Below are 18,002 nucleotides of genomic sequence, written 5' to 3'. Positions count from 1 at the left end.
GTGGTTGTACAAAAACTTACATAGCCATTCCCATATTTATGATGTTTAGATTGTTTCCAATCTTTCTGCCACATACAATGCTGCAGTAAAATTCTCAGATAATTTTTTTTTTAAGGCCCGCACCTGTGGCATATGGAAGTTCCCAGGCTAAGGGTTGAATTGGAGCTATAGCTGCTGGCCTACACCACAGCCACAGCAACATGGGATCTGAGCCATGTCTGAGTTACACCACAGCTTAGGGTATTGCCGGATCCTCAACCCACTGAATGAGGCCAGGGATCGAACCCACATTCTCATGGGTAATTGTTGGATTTGTTTCCATTGCACCACAATAGGAACTACCCTCATATCACTTATTTTTATGCACATGTGTGACTAGATTTTAGGAATAAAGGTGTTTGGTCAAAAGTATGTACATTTAAAATTTTAGTAGCTTTTACCACTTTTCCTCCAAAGAAGTTGTTTAAATTTATACTCTCAGAACAGTACATTTGAGTTTTCATTTTCCATAGCCTCACCAACATAGCAGTTACCAAATTTTATAAATTTTTTTTGTTGTTTTAGGGCTGCACCTGTGGCATATGGAGGTTCCCAGGCTAGGGGTCTAATCGGAACTGTGGCCACTGGTCTACGCCAGAGCCACAGCAACACGGGATCTGCAACCTATACCACATCTGCAACCTACATCACAGCTCACGGCAATGCTGGATCCTTAACCCACTGAACGAGGCCAGGGATCGGACCTGCAACCTCATGGTTCCTAGTCAGATCTGTTAACCACTGAGCCACAACAGGAACTCTGAAACTATATAATTTTTATCAGTGAAAAATATCTCATTGTATTTATTTATTTATTTTGGGGGCCATGCCTGTGGCTTGTGGAAGTTCCCAGGCCAGGGATTGAACCCAAGTCTTAACAGTGACAATGCTAAATCCTTAGCCACTAGGCCATCGGGGAACTCTTCATTGTAGTGTTTATTTATAATTTCTTCTGAATATAAGGTTGGGTGTCTTTTTTATCTATTTAAAAGTAGGTAGGTATTACTGAAATACACTGTTAAATGCCTCAAATAGATTTTTTTTTTTTTTTTTTTGATCACCCATGGCACGTGAAGTTCCCGGGCCAGAGATTGAATCTAAGCCAGAGTTGCGACCTACACCACAGTTGTGGCAACACCGGATCTTTAACCCACTGCACCAGGCTGGGGGTCAAACCCTCTTCCCCGCCACTGCAGAAACGCCATAGATTCTGTTGCACCACAGTGAAAACTCCAATATATACTATCTTTTAAAACACTCATTATGTAGAAAAAAAGCTTGTTATGGATGACTCACAATGTATTAAGACAATAAATGTAGGAGTTCCTGGTGTGGCTCAGCAGTAATGAACCCGACTAGTATCCATGAGGATGTAGGTTCAATCCCTGGCCTCGCTCAGTGGGTTAAGGATCTGGCATTGCTGTGGCTGTGGTATAGGCCAACAGCTGCAGCCCCAATTGGACCCCTGGCCTGGGAACCTCCATATGCTGGAGTATGACCCTAAAAAGAAAAAAATGTAAGTGGTGAAATAGTTGAGTTTTAATTTTTACTATTTCAATACAAGATGATTTTAGTATTCAGTTATTCTACTTCATAATCCACTTATCATCATGTTCTTATGTAAGTATTTGAAGCAATTTTAGAATTACAGTTAATTTTAGGGTAGTTCCCTGGTGGCCTAGTGGTTAGGATTTGGTGCTTTTGACTTGGGTTCAATCCCTGGTCAGGGAACCAAAATCCCACATCAAGCCACTGCATGCCATGGCCAAAAAAAGAATTACTTTTTTAGTAGTTCCTGTCGTGGCACAGCAGAAATGAATCCCGATAGGAACCATGAGGTTGTGGGTTCAATCCCTGGCCTTGCTCAGTGGGTTAAGGATCTGGTGTTGCCATGAGCTGTGATGTAGCTCGCAGACACGGCTCAGATCTGGCGCTGCTATAGCTCTGACATAGGCTGGCAGTTACAGCTCCAGTTAGACCCCCTAGCCTGGGAACCTCCATATGCTGCGGGTGTGGCCCTAAAAGGACAAAAGACAAAAATTGCTTGTTAAAATCTTTTATTTATTATTTTATTATTATTATTTGCTATTTTACGGCTGCACCCGTGACATATGGAGGTTCTCAGGCTAGGGGTCTAGTTGGAGCTACACTGCTGGCCTACATCACAGGCACAGCAACATGTGATCTGAGCTGCGTCTACAACCTACACCACAGCAAAAGCCAGATCCTTAACCCACTGAGTGAGGCCAAGGATCGAACCTGCATCCTCATGGATGAGTCAGGTTCATTAACCGCTGAGCCACAAGAGGAACTCCAAAAAAAAAAGAATTACAATTAGTTTTTTGGACTGCTACATGGCTTCTCATGTAGTTCAAGTATAAACTGTTTAGTGTTTAATAAACATGCTAATATTTAGTTTATATCCTAAAGTTACTGTATGATATTCCAGAGAAACATTTTAAATGATTCTACTTAACCATTCTGTTTTCTTTAGCTCTAACTTTATTTTATTTATTTATTTATTTATTTATTTATTTATTTATTTATTTATTATTTTTTTTTTGTCTTTTTGCTATTTCTTTGGGCTGCTCCCACGGCATATGGAGGTTCCCAGGCTAGGGGTTGAATCGGAGCTGTAGCCCCCAGCCTAAGCCAGAGCCACAGCAACGCAGGATCCGAGCCATGTCTGCAACCTACACCACAGCTCACCGGATCGTTAACCCACTGAGCAAGGGCAGGGACCGAACCCGCAACCTCATGGTTCCTAGTCGGATTCGTTAACCACTGCGCCATGACGGGAACTCCCTAACTTTATTTTAAATGCTTTTTTAGTAAAGGTATATTAGCTCTATCTCCATGAAAAAATGATTTATTCTTGTCTGTTTCAGACCTGTGGATATTTGGGCTTTGGGTTGTATGATCATTGAGATGGCCACTGGAAATCCCTATCTTCCCAGCAGCTCTGATTTGGATTTGCTCCATAAAATTGTTTTAAAAGTAGGTAGGTATTACTGAAATACACTGTTAAATGCCTCAAATAGGTATTTCTAGATCAACTCTACTTGATTTTCAAATTTAGTGTCTTGTTTTGATTTGTTTTGTGTTGCTTTTTTAGGGCTGCACCTGTGGCATATGGAAGTTCCTGGGCTAGAGGTTAAATTGGAACTGCAGCTGCCGGCGTGCACCACAGCCACTGCAACATGGGATCTGGGCTGTATCTGTGACCTACGCTGCAGCTTGTGGCAACCAGATCCTTAACCCACTGAGCAAGCCCAGGGATCAAACCCACATCCTCACAGACACTATGCTGGGTTCTTAACCCGCTGAGCCACAATGGGAACTCCTAGTTTGTTCTTTTTCTTTTTTTTTTTCTTTCAATTTTTTTAATAGTTTTTTCTTTATAAGAACAGGGAGGCATGTTGTTTTTATAGATGGGAGTAGATGGGTGCCTTGGGCTGATAAAAAAAAAAACGTAGAAAATGTTCTTCTTGCAAATATTGAAGTATAGTTGATTTACAATGTTGTATTAATTTCGGAGTTCCTGTCGTGGCACAGTGGAAACAAATCCGACTAGGAACCATAAGGTTTCGGATTTGATCCCTGGCCTCCCTCAGTAGGTTAAGGATCTGGCGTTGCTATGAGCTGTGGTGTAGGTCAAAGACTCAGCTTGGATCCCAAGTTGCTGTGGCTGTGGCATAGACCAGTGGCTGTAGCTCTGATTGGACCCCTAGCCTGGGAACCTCCATATGGATGCGGCACTAAAAAGCAAAAAACAAACAAGTAAAAAATGTTGTGTTAATTTCTGCTGTACAGCAAAATAATTCAGTTACACATTGTATATTCTTTTTCATATTCTTTTCCACTATGGTTTATCACAGAATATTGAATGTGGGTCTCTGTGCTATACAGTAGGACCTTGTTGTTTATCCATCCTGTGTATAATAATTTGCATTTGCTAATCCCAAGCTCCCAATCCTTTCTCAACCCCCCTTGGCAACCATAAGTCTATTTTCTATGTCTGTGAGTCTGTTTCTGTTTTGTAGATATGTTCATTTGTGTTGTATTTGGGATTCCACATGGAAGTGATATGGTATTTGTCTTTCTCTTTCTGACTTTTACTTTGCTTAGTATGATAATCTCTAGGTCCATCCATCTTGTAGCAAAAGGCATTATTTCATTCTTTTTTATAGCTAGTATTCCATTGTGTATATGTACCACATTTTTATCCATTCATCTGTCGATGGACATTTATTTAGGTTGTTTCCATGTCTTGGCTGTTATAAATAGTGCTGCTGTGAACACTGGGGTGTGTGTATCTTTTTGAATCATAGTTTTGTCTGGATAAATGCCCAGGAGTGGGATTGCTGGATCTTATGGCAACTCTATTTTAGTTTTTTAGGAACCTCCATACTCTTTTCCATAGTGATTGCACCAATTTACATTCCCACCAACAGTGCAAAGGGTTCCCTTTTCTCCACACCCGCTCCAGCATTCATTATTTGTAGACTTTTTTGGCTGTCCCTGTGGCATGCAGAAATTCCCAGGCCAGGGATCACACCCACATTACAGCAGTGACCCAAGCCACAGCAATGACAAAACTGGATCCTGGAGTTCCCGTCGTGGCCCAGTGGTTAACAAATCCGACTAGGAACCATGAGGTTGCGGGTTTGGTCCCTGCCCTTGCTCAGTGGGTTAACGATCCGGCGTTGCCGTGAGCTGTGGTGCAGGTTGCAGACGCGGCTCGGATCCCGCGTTGCTGTGGCTCTGGCGCAGGCCGGCGGCTACAGCTCCAATTAGACCCCTAGCCTGGGAACCTCCATATGCCGCGGGAGCGGCCCAAGAAATAGCAACAACAACAACAACAACGACAAAAGACAAAAAAAAGAAAAAAAACTGGATCCTTTCCCTACTGGGAAACTCCCTTGTAGACTTTTTACTGATGGCCATTCTGACCTGTGTAAGGTGGTACTTCATTGTAGTTCTGATTTGCATTTCTTTAATGATTATCGATGGTGAGTATCTTTTCATGTGCCTATTGGCCATCTGTTTGTCTTCTTTGGAAAAATGTCTATTTAGGTCTTCTGCCCATTTTTCAATTGGATTGTTTGTTGGTTTTTGTTGTTATTGTTATTGAGTTGTATTAGCTATTTGTATATTTTGAAATTAAGCCCTTATAGGTTGCATCCTTTGCAAATATTTTCTCCCAGTCCATGTGTTGCCTTTTCACTTTGGTGATTGTTTCCTTTGTTGTGCAAAAGCTTTTAAGTTTAACTAGGTCCCATTTGTTTATTTTTGCTTTTATTTCTATTGCCTTGGGAGAGTGACCTAAGATAACATTTGTGTAATTTATGTCAGAGAATGTTTTGCCTGTGTTCTCTTTTAGGAGTTTTAGGTGTCATGTCTTATATTTAAGTCTTTAAGCCTATTTTGAACTTATTTTTGTGTATGATGTGATGGTGTGGGTGTGTGTGTATGTGTGTGTGTGTATATAAATATGTTTCTGAATAAGGAGCTTGAGGGGCCTTTTTTGTGGCAAGGAAGCTGTATGTAAACATGTAATTACAGGATCATGAGGAGGGTGCTTGAAAAACTGAATGTGGATAAATACTGGTGAAAGATACAGTTTAGAGTCTTAAAACGTTCTACTTTTTGTGTTATCTTGAAAGTTATGGTTATGAGATTAATGTTAGAAGGAACTCTAGAGATAATTGGATAATTTTTGTCATTTTACAGTTGAGGATACTGAGGCACAGAAATGGAAGATTTGCCCAAGGTTATGGAACTAGTTATAGTAAAACTAGTGCTAGAACTTAGCTCTCTTCACTGCTATTTATAGTTCTTTCCATTTCTACTACTTTGTAACCTTTCTTCTTTGCAATATTTCTATCCTATATAATTTTAGTATTTTAGCTGTTTTGAATAAAGCTTTGCTGATGAACACATGCTAGTTAAAGCATTAGATACTCACATGGAAATATGTAAAAATTTGAATATGCTTTTTAAAATAGTGTTATATATTAAATCTTATATTTTTGGAGAAGAAAATACACCTGGTGGTTTTATGTTCTCTACTGCTCAGGTGCTATCAACAGATTACTGGGGAAACTCACATTTTTAATTTTATATCCAGATAGTTCTTTGTTCAGGCTTAAAAAATTAAAAGAACTTAACTGTTTTTCTCCCTTTTTAATAAGTTAATGCAGACCACATAACAATTTGACTATTTTGATTATAGAATAATTTCCTTGTTTACTTATGTGTGTATGTGTATATATATATATATTTTTTTCTTTTCTTTTCTTTTCAGGTAATTTAACACCTCACTTGGAGAATATCTTTTCCAAGAGTCCTATTTTTGCTGGAGTGGTCCTTCCTCAAGTTCAACACCCCAAAAATGCAAGAAAAAAATATCCAAAGCTAAATGGATTGTTGGCAGATGTAGTTCATGTATGTTAAGAGATTAAGGTTGTTTTTTGTTTTCTGGGAAATTTGCATAAATTATAATATGTTTTAGGATATTGTTTTAATGAAATTCCAAAAGGATTCATGAAGTAATGTTATCTGTTAAAAGTTACCATGGTCTTCCTTTTTTGTTTGTTTTTTAGGGCCACACCCATGGCACATGGAAGTTTCCAGGTGGAATGGGGGCTACAGTTGCTGGCTTACATCACAGCCACAGCAACCCAGGATCCGAGCCGCCTCTGTGACTTACACCACAGCTCACGGCAATGCCGGATTGCTGACCCACTGATCAAGCCCAGGGATTGAACCCGCATCTTCATGGATACTAGTTGAATTCGTTTCTGCTGTGCCACAAAGAGAACTCCTGTTGTTGTGGTGATTTTTTAAAAATCTTTTAATTTAGAGAAATTAAAAATCATAGTCTGTTAGAACTAAAAACCCCTTGGGATAATCTTGTCCATTATGTTTATCTCAATTTTATTGATAATCAAGGATGAACTGGAAAATTTTAGGGACTTACCATGTTTATCAATACCTTATAACAGCCAGTCCTCGTAGCAGTCTGCCCAAGGGATTTTTTCCTTGTACACTGGTATCCAAAGGTATGTACAGGATATTGGCAGCTGCAGTTTTAATGCTGTTTTAGGATACACTAGCGCCAAAATTCACCTTGAATTGGCGAAAAGAAAAACATATTGTAATGCTTTTAAATTAGTTTAAAATTTAAATTTTATTTTGAACAACATACTAAATATACCTGCATACTTAGGACATAATTCAAAAGGTGAGAGAGTTACTTGCTTCTGTTTATTTTCTCTTTCCAGCCAGTTTCCTTTCCCAGGGTCAAGTAAGGTATCTTATTTCTAATGTACAGCCCTTAAAAAAGTGGTTTCCTAAATTTCATAGCAAATATATAGTGCAGTGTTTATAAGAAGGGGCTCTTGATTCACAGGAACTATGTTTAAAGCCCAGCTCGTCACTAATTAGCTCTGTAAACTTGAGTAAATCATTTAATCTCTGTGCTTCAGTTTACTGGGCTATAAAACATTAACGATATTTCTTTTCAGGACCTAGAGAATTAAAGAAAGTAATGGTAGAAATGTTCTTGGTACAGGGCCTTGAATAAGCTGTCAACAAAGGTTGTTAATACTAAATTTTGTTGCTGTTATTTCGATAAACCTAAACATATGATATGTAATGTCTAAAGACTGTTGTCAAAGAAAGAAAGTCATTTCTTTGGTACCTGGAAAGCACTAGAGTTTATGAAAGGATCAGATTTGCTTACTACATTTTCACTTTAATTTCTTTCTTTTCATTTCATTGTTTTAGTTATACAAATAATTCATAATGAATAGAAAAAATAGAAATCCTCGATAAACGACGAGAAGTTAAGATTTTCCCAACCCCCACAATCCAGGAAAAATAACTTAACATTTTGGTTATTGTACTGCTAGGCTTTTCCCAACCAAATATATGATAGAAATTTATGCTTTTTAAAAGGTGTCATACTTTACACAGTCCTATGTAATATGTTTATTTTCACTTAGCAGTATATTTTAAGCATCCTACCATGTCTTTATGAACTTGCATTGTTTGCTTTGAGTAAATTGCTATTTTTTCTCCAGAAAGGTTTTATACTCAAGTAGCATTGGATATAAATCTCAATTCTCAATCTGACATTGAATATTATAATTTTTAAAATATTTGCCAATTTAATAAGCTAGAAATAAGTATCTTTTTTTTAACTGTACCTACATCATTATGGAAAAGTTGGACATTTTACTAATATTAATTGCTTGTCTGCAATTCTCGTTTTAAGAAACCTTAACCTACTTGTCATTTAAAGTGTCTTTTTTCATATTGATTTTCAAAATAATAAGTATATTGTCTGTTGTATATGTTGTAAATTTGCTTTGTCAACTTTAATAATCCAGTGATTTGGAAATCCACATTTATCATATACAAAATCCTTATACATGCTTGGGTCTTGTTCTATTTCACTGATTTCTCTCTATTCTAGTACAAGTACAATTTTTATTGATTATTGTAACTGTAAAATACATCTTAGAAGTTCCCGTTGTGGCTCAGGCAGGTTAAGCACCTGACATAGTGTCCATGAAGGTGCAGGTTCTATCCCTGACCTCTTTCAGTGTGTTAAGGATCTGGCATTGCCACAAGCTGGGGTGTAGTTCGCAGAGGTAGCTTGGATCTCGTGTTGCTGTGGCTGCGGTGTAGGCTGGTAGCTGCAGCTCTGATTCAGCCCCTAGCCCAGGAACTTCCTTATGCAGTGGGTTTGGCCCTAAAAAGAAAGAAATACATCTTAATATCAAGGGTAGAGCATGTATTATTTTCCTATATTGAAAAATTTTTTTTCATTTTTATCTTCCCCACATGAATTTCCCAGGCCAGGGATGAGATCTGAGCCACAGTCTTGACCCAGGCCACAGCTCCTGCAATGCTGGATCCTTAACCCACTGTGCGGAGCCAGGGATTGAACCTGCATCCCAGCTCTCCCAAGATGCTGTGGATCTCATTGCACCACAGCAGGGACTCCTTCATAGATTTAAAATTTTTAAACAACTTTATTGTGTTATAACTTTTGTACAGAAAACTACATGTACTTTAAATGTGCAATTTGATGAATTTTGATAGATGTATACACCTGTGAAGCCACCACTGCAGTCACAATATCTAACATTTCCATCACTCCCCAAAATGTCCTCATGTACTCTGTAATCCGCCTTTCCCTTCATTCCTGTTCTCAGGCAGCCATTGATTTACTTTCTGTTGCTATAGTTTATGTTTTTTAGAATAACATATAAATGGAATCACAGCTCTTTATGTGTGGCTTCTTTAACTCAGCATCATAGAGACTCAGTTTATGTTTTTTTGTGTATCAGTAGTTTGTTCCTTTTTAATGCTGAGTAGTGGTCCATTGTGTGGCTATATCACAGTTTTTAATCTGTTCCTCTGATTGGGGTTGTTTCCTCTCTTTTGGCTATCACAAATAAAATTGCTGTTAACATTCACTTATACATCTTTGGGTGGATGTATGTTTTTATATCTTTTGGAAAACTTCCTGTCTGTTTCTCAAAGATTATATTTTACATTTTCCCAGCTGGGCACATATTACATTTTCTGAATTATATTATTCGCAAAAGGAATATTTATCTTCTTCTAATAGGCTATGATCTTTTAGCATTTTTCTTCCTAAGTTTTGTTGATGGATTACTACTATGTTTAAAATAAGCACATATTTATAGCTAGTTGCAGTTTTAAGGATCCGATTATTCTCAAATCATAAAATAATGGACTCACTTTTATTTTGTGAGTCATTTTTTAAAAATCACAACATAGGAGGAATTCCCGTCGTGGCTCAGTGGTTAACGAATCTGACTAGGAACCATGAGGTTGCAGGTTCGATCCCTGGCTTCGCTCAGTGGGTTAAGGATCCGGCGTTGCCGTGAGCTGTGGTGTAGGTTGCAGACACAGCTCGGATCCCGTGTTGCTATAGCCCTGGTGCAGGCCGGTGGCTACAGCTCCAATTAGACCCCTAGCCTGGGAACCTCCATATGCCACAGGAGCAGCCCTAGAAAAGGCAAAAAGACAAAAAGACCAAAAAAAAAAAATCGCAACATAGGAGTTCCTGTCGTGGTGCAGTGGAAATGAATCTGACTGGGAACCATGAAGTTGCAGGGTCGATCCCTGGCCTCACTCAGTGGGTTAAGGATCCGGTGTTGCCATGAGCTGTAGTATAGGTCACAGATGGGGCCTGGATTTGATGTTGCTAGTCCTGTAGTTGTAGGCCAGCAGCTGTAGCTCCAATTGGACCCCTAGCCTGGGAGCCTCCATGTGCTGTGGGTGTGGCCCTAAAAAGCAAAAGCAAAAACAAAAACAAAAACCCAAAAAACAAACAAAAACATAAAATCTATTCTCTTACCAAATTTTAAACTGTACAGTATAGCATTGCTAACTGTATTCACATTGTTATGTAGCAGACCTTTACAGCTTTTTCTGTGAGTCTGTTTAAACATACAGCTTTTGAAATAAACAAAAATGTAACATGACGTGATTACTTTGGATATTCTGGATTTTAACTCTACCTTTTCTACTTATGAGATCTTAGATAAATTACTTTTCCTCTCTGGCCCTTGGTTACCTCATCTGTACAATGAGGATAATAATATTACCTACCTTGTAGGGTTGTTGTTGAGATCAAGTAATAGGAAAAGACTTGAGAGGGTGTTATATGGCATACAGTAAGCATAAATAAAAGTTGCACATTATTAGTATGTTTTGCCTTGTTTTAGAGGAAGGATTAAAATTATAAAGCAAATGACTTTTTTTTTTTTGTCTTTTTAGGGCTACACCCAGAGCATATGGAGGTTCCCAGGCTAGGGGTCAAATCGGAACTGTAGCCACTGGCCTAGGCCACAGCCACAGCAGTGCTAGATCCGAGCCACATCTACGACCTGCCCCACAGGTCACAGTAATGCTGAATCCTTAACCCACTGACTGAGGCCAGGTATTGAACCTGCGTCTTCATAGATTCTAGTCAGATTCATTTCCACTGAGCCATGATGGGAACTCCAGCAAATGGCTTTTAAATTCTGTCTTTAATATTTTGATTAAAGAACTGTGTTCTGGAGTTTCCTTGTGGCACAATGGGTTAAGAATCCAGCCTTGTCACTACTGTGGCTCTGGTTACTGCTGTGGTATGGGTTTGATCCTTGGTCCGGGAACTTGTGAATGCCACAAGAGCACCCCCCAAAAAAAAAGGCATAAAAAAGATGTGTTCTATTTATAATTATTAATTAATTTTATATGGATTCATTATGTGCAACTAATTATCCCAACTTCTTCCTGCCCTTGTCTTTTTTTGTTTTACGGGGCTTTTTTTTTGTTCTCAGTTGAAATACTTCAAAGTTAGGCAAACAGAAAAGAGCTATTCTTATAGATTATTGAAAGATTTGCGGGCTTAAACATTTGTGAAATTGTTTTATGCCGCAGAAAGAACACTGGATTAGGAATCAGACAATATGAGTTAAAATTCTAGTTTGGGGGAGTTCTTGCTGTAACTCAGTGGAAACAAACCTGACTAGTATCGATGAGGATATGGGTTTGATCCTTGGCCTCACTTGATGGGTTAAAGTATCATTGCTGTGAGCTGTGGTGTAGGTCACAGATATGGCTCGAATCCAGTGTTGCTGTGGTTGTGGTGTAAGTCTGCAGCTGTAGCTCTGATTTTACCACTGGAATCAGAGGCTGGGAACTTCCATATGTCACAGAAGGTGTGGCCCTGAAAAGCAAAAAAAAATCTAGTTTTGCAAATCACTAATTATGCTTCTACCTCTATGAAATGAAATGATAATCCATGAACTGTCTACCTTACAGGGCTGATAAGATGGTCAAAATGAGCTAATTAATTCCTACTAATTCTAGCAGAAAAAAATTGACTTGTGTTTTGGGTAAAATCATAGGACGTTTACCCTGTAATAATTCTTTACAAGTACAAATTTCTTAGGGAAATAAATGATGAGAACTCACTGTCAGAAATTCCTGAGGTCTAATTCCACATTTTCAAGGACTCTTTTAGCTCTGGGTAATTAGTTACACCTATGTTTGTGAAATAAAGTTAAGATTTACCTTATGAAGGCCCATTTAAGAGCTTGTTTAACATTAGTATAATTTTTCCTTTTCCAGGCTTGTTTGCAAATTGATCCTGATGAGAGGATATCAACTACTGATCTTTTGCATCATGAGTATTTTACCAGAGATGGATTTATTGAAAAGTAAGCATCTTGAGTGAGTGTAGACTTTTTAGTGTTTTGCAAAAAGAAATTTTACTAGCACGAGAATTGCTACATAATTTAATGTTATACAACAGAAAAATTCAGCTTAACAAAACTTACTGAGAATACTATAGGCCAATATCTTTGATGAATATAGACGCAAAAATTCTCAACAAAATTTTAGCCAACCAAATCCCACAACATATAAAAAAGATTATATACCACGACCAGGTGGGCTTCATCCCAGGTTCACAAGGTTGGTTCAACACACACAAATCAATCGTCATGCACCACATTAGCAAAAGAAAAGTAAAAAATTACATGATCATCTCAATAGATGCAGAAAAAGCATTTGACAAAGTCCAACATCCATTCATGATAAAAACTTTTACCAAAGTGGGTGTAGAGGGAGCATACCTTAACATAATAAAACCATTTATGACAAACCACAGCAAATATAATATTCAGTGGAGAAAAGCTGAAAGCCTTCCCACTAAAATCTGGAAGAAGACAAGGATGTCCACTCTCACCACTGTTATTCAACATAGTTTTGGAAGTCCTAGCCAGAGCAATCAGACAAACAAAAGAAATAAAAGGCATCCAAATAGGAAGAGAAGAGGTAAAACTGTCACTGTATGCAGATAACATGATACTATGAATAGAAAACCCTAAGGACTCAACCTAAAAATTGCTTGAACTGATCAACAAATTCAGCAAAGTAGCAGGATATAAGGTTAACTTTCAGAAATCAGTTGCATTTCTGCATACTAACAATGAAATACTAGAAAAGGAATACAAAAATATAATACCTTTTGAAATTGCACCCCAAAAAATCGAATACCTGGGAATACACCTGACCAAGGAGGTAAAAGACTTATATGCTGAAAACTATAAAACATTAATCAAGGAAATTAAGATATAAAGAAACGCAAAGATATTCCATGCTCCTGGCTTGGAAAAATTAATATTGTAAAAATGGTCATAGAACCCAAAGCAATCTACAGATTCAATGCAATCCCTATCAAATTACCCATGACATTTTTCACAGAACTAGAACAAACAATCTAAAAATTTATATGGGATGACAGAAGACCCAGAATTGCCAAAGCAGTGATGAGGAACAAAAACCAAGCAGGTGGCATAACTCTCCCAGACTTCAGGCAATATTACAAAGCCACAGTCATCAAAACAGTATGGTACTGGTATCAAAACAGACAGACCAATGCAACAGAATAGAGAACCCAGAAATAAACCCAGATACCTGCGGTCAATTAATCTTTGACAAAGGAGGCAAGAACATAAAATGGGAAAAAGACAGTCTTTTCAGCAAGTGTTGTTGGGAAACCTGGACAGCTGCATGCAAATCAATTAAAGTAGAACACACCCTCACACCATGCACGAAAATAAACTCAAAATGGCTTAAAGACTTAAATATAAAACAAGGCACCATCAAACTCCTGGAAAAGAACATAGGCAAAACATCCTCTGACATCAACCTTACAAATGTTTTCTCAGGTCAGTCTGCCAAAGCAACAGAAATAAAAGCAAAAATAAACCAATGGGACCTAATCAAACTGGCACAGCAAAGGAACCATTAAAAAAAAAAAACCAAAAAGACAACTTGACAGAATGGGAGAAAACAGTTTCAAAAGGTGCAACCCACAAGGGCTTAATCTCTAAAATATACAAACAACTTCTACAATTCAACAGCAAAAAAGTTAGCAACCCAAATGAAAAATGGGCAAAAGACCTGAATAGACATTTCTCCAAGGAAGATATACAGATGGCCAACAAGCACATGAAAAAATGCTCAACATCGCTTATTATTAGAGAAATGCAAATCAAAACTATCACAAGATACTACCTCACACCAGTCAGAATGGCCATCATTAATAAGTCCACAAACAAAAAATGCTGGAGGGGGTGTGGAGAAAAGGGAACCCTCCTGCACTGTTGGTGGGAATGTAAGCTGGTACAACCACTATGGAAAACAGTATGGAGGTACCTTAGAAAACTATACATAGAACTACCATATGACCCAGCAATCCCACTCTTGGGCATATATCCAGACAAAACTTTCCTTGAAAAATACACACACACCCGAATGTTCATTGCAGCACTATTCACAATAGCCAAGACATGGAAACAACCCAAATGTCCATCAACAGATGATTGGATTAGGAAGATGTGGTATATATACACAATGGAATACTACTCAGCCATAAAAAAGAACAGAATCATGCCATTTGCAGCAACATGGATGGAACTAGAGACTCATACTAAGTGAAGTAAGTCAGAAAGAGAAAAACAAATACCATATGATATTTCACTTATATCTGGAATCTAATACATGACACAAATGAAGCTTTCCACAGAAAAGAAACTTATGAACTTGGAGAACAGACATGTGGTTGCCAAGGGGGAGGGGAAGGGAGTGGGATGGATTAGAAGCTTGGGGTTAATAGAGGCAGACTATTGCCTTTGGAATGGATTAGCAATGAGATCTTGCTGTGTAGCACTGGAAACTATGTCTATTCACTTATGATGGAGCATGATAATATGAGAAAAAAGAATTTATACATGTATGTGTAACTGGGTCACCATGCTGTACAGTAGAAAATTGACAGAACACTGTAAACCAGCTATAATGGAAAAAAAATCATTTTATATATATATAAACTGAGTTTCTGTATTGACTAGATATATAGGTATTGACTAGACTTATAGGTGTCATGGTGAAAATTCTAATGATAAAAATATATTTGCAGCTAATGGTCATTACACAGTTACTGTGTCCTAGGCAATTGTCGTTGGAGGCCAGAGATAACATTAAATAATCAGTATTTTTTTAGCTTTGTTCCTAATTAGATCTCTGTCTCAGAATAGTCCAGTTTTTCCTCTCTGATAATATCTCTGATTTATATAATTAGCATTCATTTCCCAGATGATTTTTTTCCCTCTGCTTTATTTATTTTCTGTTGCCATGTCTGTTGTCTTATTCTATCCCAAACTGAAAATTCCGTGAAGACAGGGACCATTACTCTTATATCTTTTCAGTGTCCTAATTGTATCTAAAATATGTAATGACAATGTAGAAGAATAAATAGCCATGCTTCTTTAAAAAAAAACAAAAACAAAACATGCCATCTTCTATTTGGGCTTTGAACTAAACAGGAAATTTTTCTCATTATTTGTAAAACCATTCAGTTTGGCTTTGGATGTGAGGTTAGAAACATGAATATCAATTAATAATGTGATGAAGTTGGAGTTACCAGGTAGCTCAGCATGTTAAGTATCCATTGTTGTCACTGCTGTGGCGCCGGTTTGATCCTTGGCCTGAGAACTTCCCAGGCTGTGGGTGGGGCCAAAAAAAATGTGATGGAGTTAAGATTAGGCATAAAAAGTCCCAAGACTTCCACTGAAGATAGACTGAAATAGAAAAAAGTAAAGAGAGGAGAATCTTTGAGTAACTAGAACTTGAGGCATTTCAGGAATTTTAATCTAAAGCAAAAAATGAGGAGTTCCTGTCTTGACTCAGTGGTTAACGAATCCGACTAGGAACCATGAGGTTAAGGGTTCAATCCCTGGCTTCGCTCAGTGGGTTAGGATCTGGCATTGTTGTGAGCTGTGGTGTAGGTGGCAGACTCAGCTCTGATCTCGAGTTGCTGTGGCTGTGGTGTAGACCGGCAGCTACAGCTCCCATTAGACCCCCCTAGCCTGGGAACCTCCATATGCTGTGGGTACAGTCCTGGAAAAGATAAAAAGACACACACGCACACACAAAAAGAAGCAGAAAATGAGAAGATGTATTAAAAGTGCCATTGATGAAAACTGTCAGTTGTTGAATAAATAAGCGGCTTCCTATCAGTTCTATATAGACTGATTTCTGTTGGGTATTGAGATAATAGGAATTTACTACTACAGGGTGAAAGTTCTTGAGTTCCAATTAGAGAACCCTCAGAAAATGTTTGGGGAAAGAACGTTTGCATAGATAAGAGGCCTCTTCCTTTCTTGGACCTTCTGCAATGCAAGGGAATTTTGACAGAAGTGTGCCATTTTCTTATTCAGTCAAACTAATCACACTTCTTCTCTTCCTACTACCTTTAACTAGAATTCTAGGGAAGAACTCATTCAGTCAAAAACTGACAGCCAGAACTGCTTCAAGGAGGGAAAAAATGCAGCTCAGGGAGAGGATGAGGAAGGAGACTTTGTGGTATAACCTTTTGAATTTTGAGCCATGTGAATGAATTTTCTATTAAAAAAAAACAAAACTTCGGAGAGCCCATCGTGGCTCAGTGGTAACTAATCTGACCAGTATCCATGAGGATGCAGGTTCGATCCCTGGCCTTGCTCATTGGGTAAGAATCTAACTTTGCTGTGAGCTGAGGTGCAGGTCAAAGACTCAGCTCGGATCCCAGGTTGGTGTAGCTGTGGCGTAGGCTAGTAGCTGTAGCTCCAATTAGCTACCTAGCCTAGGAACCAACTTCCATATGTGGTGGGTTCAGCCCTAGAAACCAAAAAAAAAAAAAAAAAAGTCTTCAATATTGATGTATTTTGTTACATTTTTTTTACTGAAAGTGTTTGTCCAGACAGTTACTTTACGTCTTCTTCTTTTTTTGGACACACTGTTGGCATGTGATGTGGAAGTTCCCAGGATTGAACCCATGGAAATACTGTTACTTTAAAGAGCCACAAAAAGTGGCCCAAGTTTTCCTTAAAAAGAGTAGTATAGGAGTTCCCTTCGTGGCTCAGCAGAAATGAGTCTGACTAGTATCCATAAGGACGCAGGTTGATCCCTAGCCTCACTCAGTGGGTTAAGGATCCAGCATTGCCATGGCTATGGTATAGACCAACAGCTGTAGCTCTGATTCTGCCCCTAGCCTGGGAACCTCCAAATGCTGCGAGTGTGGCTCTAAATAGACACACACACACAAAGAAAGAATAGTATATTTATCGAAAGTAAAAGCAATACCTTTATTAAGTAATCTTTGCATCACGAAAGGAATTAATTCCTATAAGTCTATTTTGTGAAAGATTTAATAGTAAATTACCATGGAAAAATTTTTGAAAGAGGTATCTTTAACAGGAAGCGATTTGTATTAGGTAAATATTTTACCATCTCTCTCTCTTTTTTTTTTTTTTGCTTCCTAGGGCCGCACCCACCACATATGAAGGTTTCCAAGTTAGGGATCAAATCAGAGCTACAGCTGTAGGCCTACACCACAGCCACAGCAATGTGGGATCTGAGCCATGTCTTCGACCTACACCACAGCTCACGGCAAAGCTGGATCCTTAACCCACTGAGCAAGGCCAGGGGTCAGACCCACATCTTTATGGATACTAGTCAGGTTTGTTACCACTGAGCCACAATGGGAACTTCTATTATGCCATCTCTTGATATACGTTACTGAAAACTTGTTTATGCTATAGCTCAAGTGTAAATTACTTGATTGAAAGTTCTAATAAAATAAAATTAAAGATAAAATTTTATTTACATAAATAAAAATATTGGATATTGCTTGCTTTATCAGATTCATACCAGAACTGAGAGCTAAAGTGCTACAAGAAGCAAAAGTCAACTCATTCATAAAGCCAAAAGGAAGTTCTAAAGAAAATGAACTTATGAAAAATGAAAGAAAAACAATTTATACCAGTACCCTGCTAAGTAGTTCAGTTTGGGGAAAGGTAAAACCTGATCTTTTTATTAGC

At 38.2% G+C, this 18,002-nt stretch overlaps 1 protein-coding gene across 4 annotated transcripts in view; it reads left to right on the top strand.

Annotated features, from left to right (window-relative positions):
- The window catches only part of CDKL3 (cyclin dependent kinase like 3), a 64,530-nt gene that overhangs the window by 35,592 nt on the left and 10,936 nt on the right, over positions 1–18,002 (top strand). For 3 of the 4 annotated variants that reach the window (XM_047778633.1, XM_047778632.1, XM_047778631.1), the window contains exons 5-8: positions 2,928–3,040; positions 6,347–6,486; positions 12,205–12,293; positions 17,825–17,978. In XM_047778633.1, coding sequence (XP_047634589.1) covers positions 2,928–3,040; positions 6,347–6,486; positions 12,205–12,293; positions 17,825–17,978 — 496 coding nt within the window. The remainder of the gene's footprint in view (positions 1–2,927; positions 3,041–6,346; positions 6,487–12,204; positions 12,294–17,824; positions 17,979–18,002) is intronic. The other variant, XM_047778634.1, reaches the window with a different exon arrangement.

The sequence above is a fragment of the Phacochoerus africanus genome, chromosome 4 (genome assembly GCF_016906955.1).
Source record: "Phacochoerus africanus isolate WHEZ1 chromosome 4, ROS_Pafr_v1, whole genome shotgun sequence".
In the NCBI taxonomy this organism is placed as follows: Eukaryota; Metazoa; Chordata; class Mammalia; order Artiodactyla; family Suidae; genus Phacochoerus; species Phacochoerus africanus.
The sequence above is the reverse complement of the archived record's forward strand: the minus strand, read 5'-3'. Positions and strand labels throughout refer to the sequence as shown.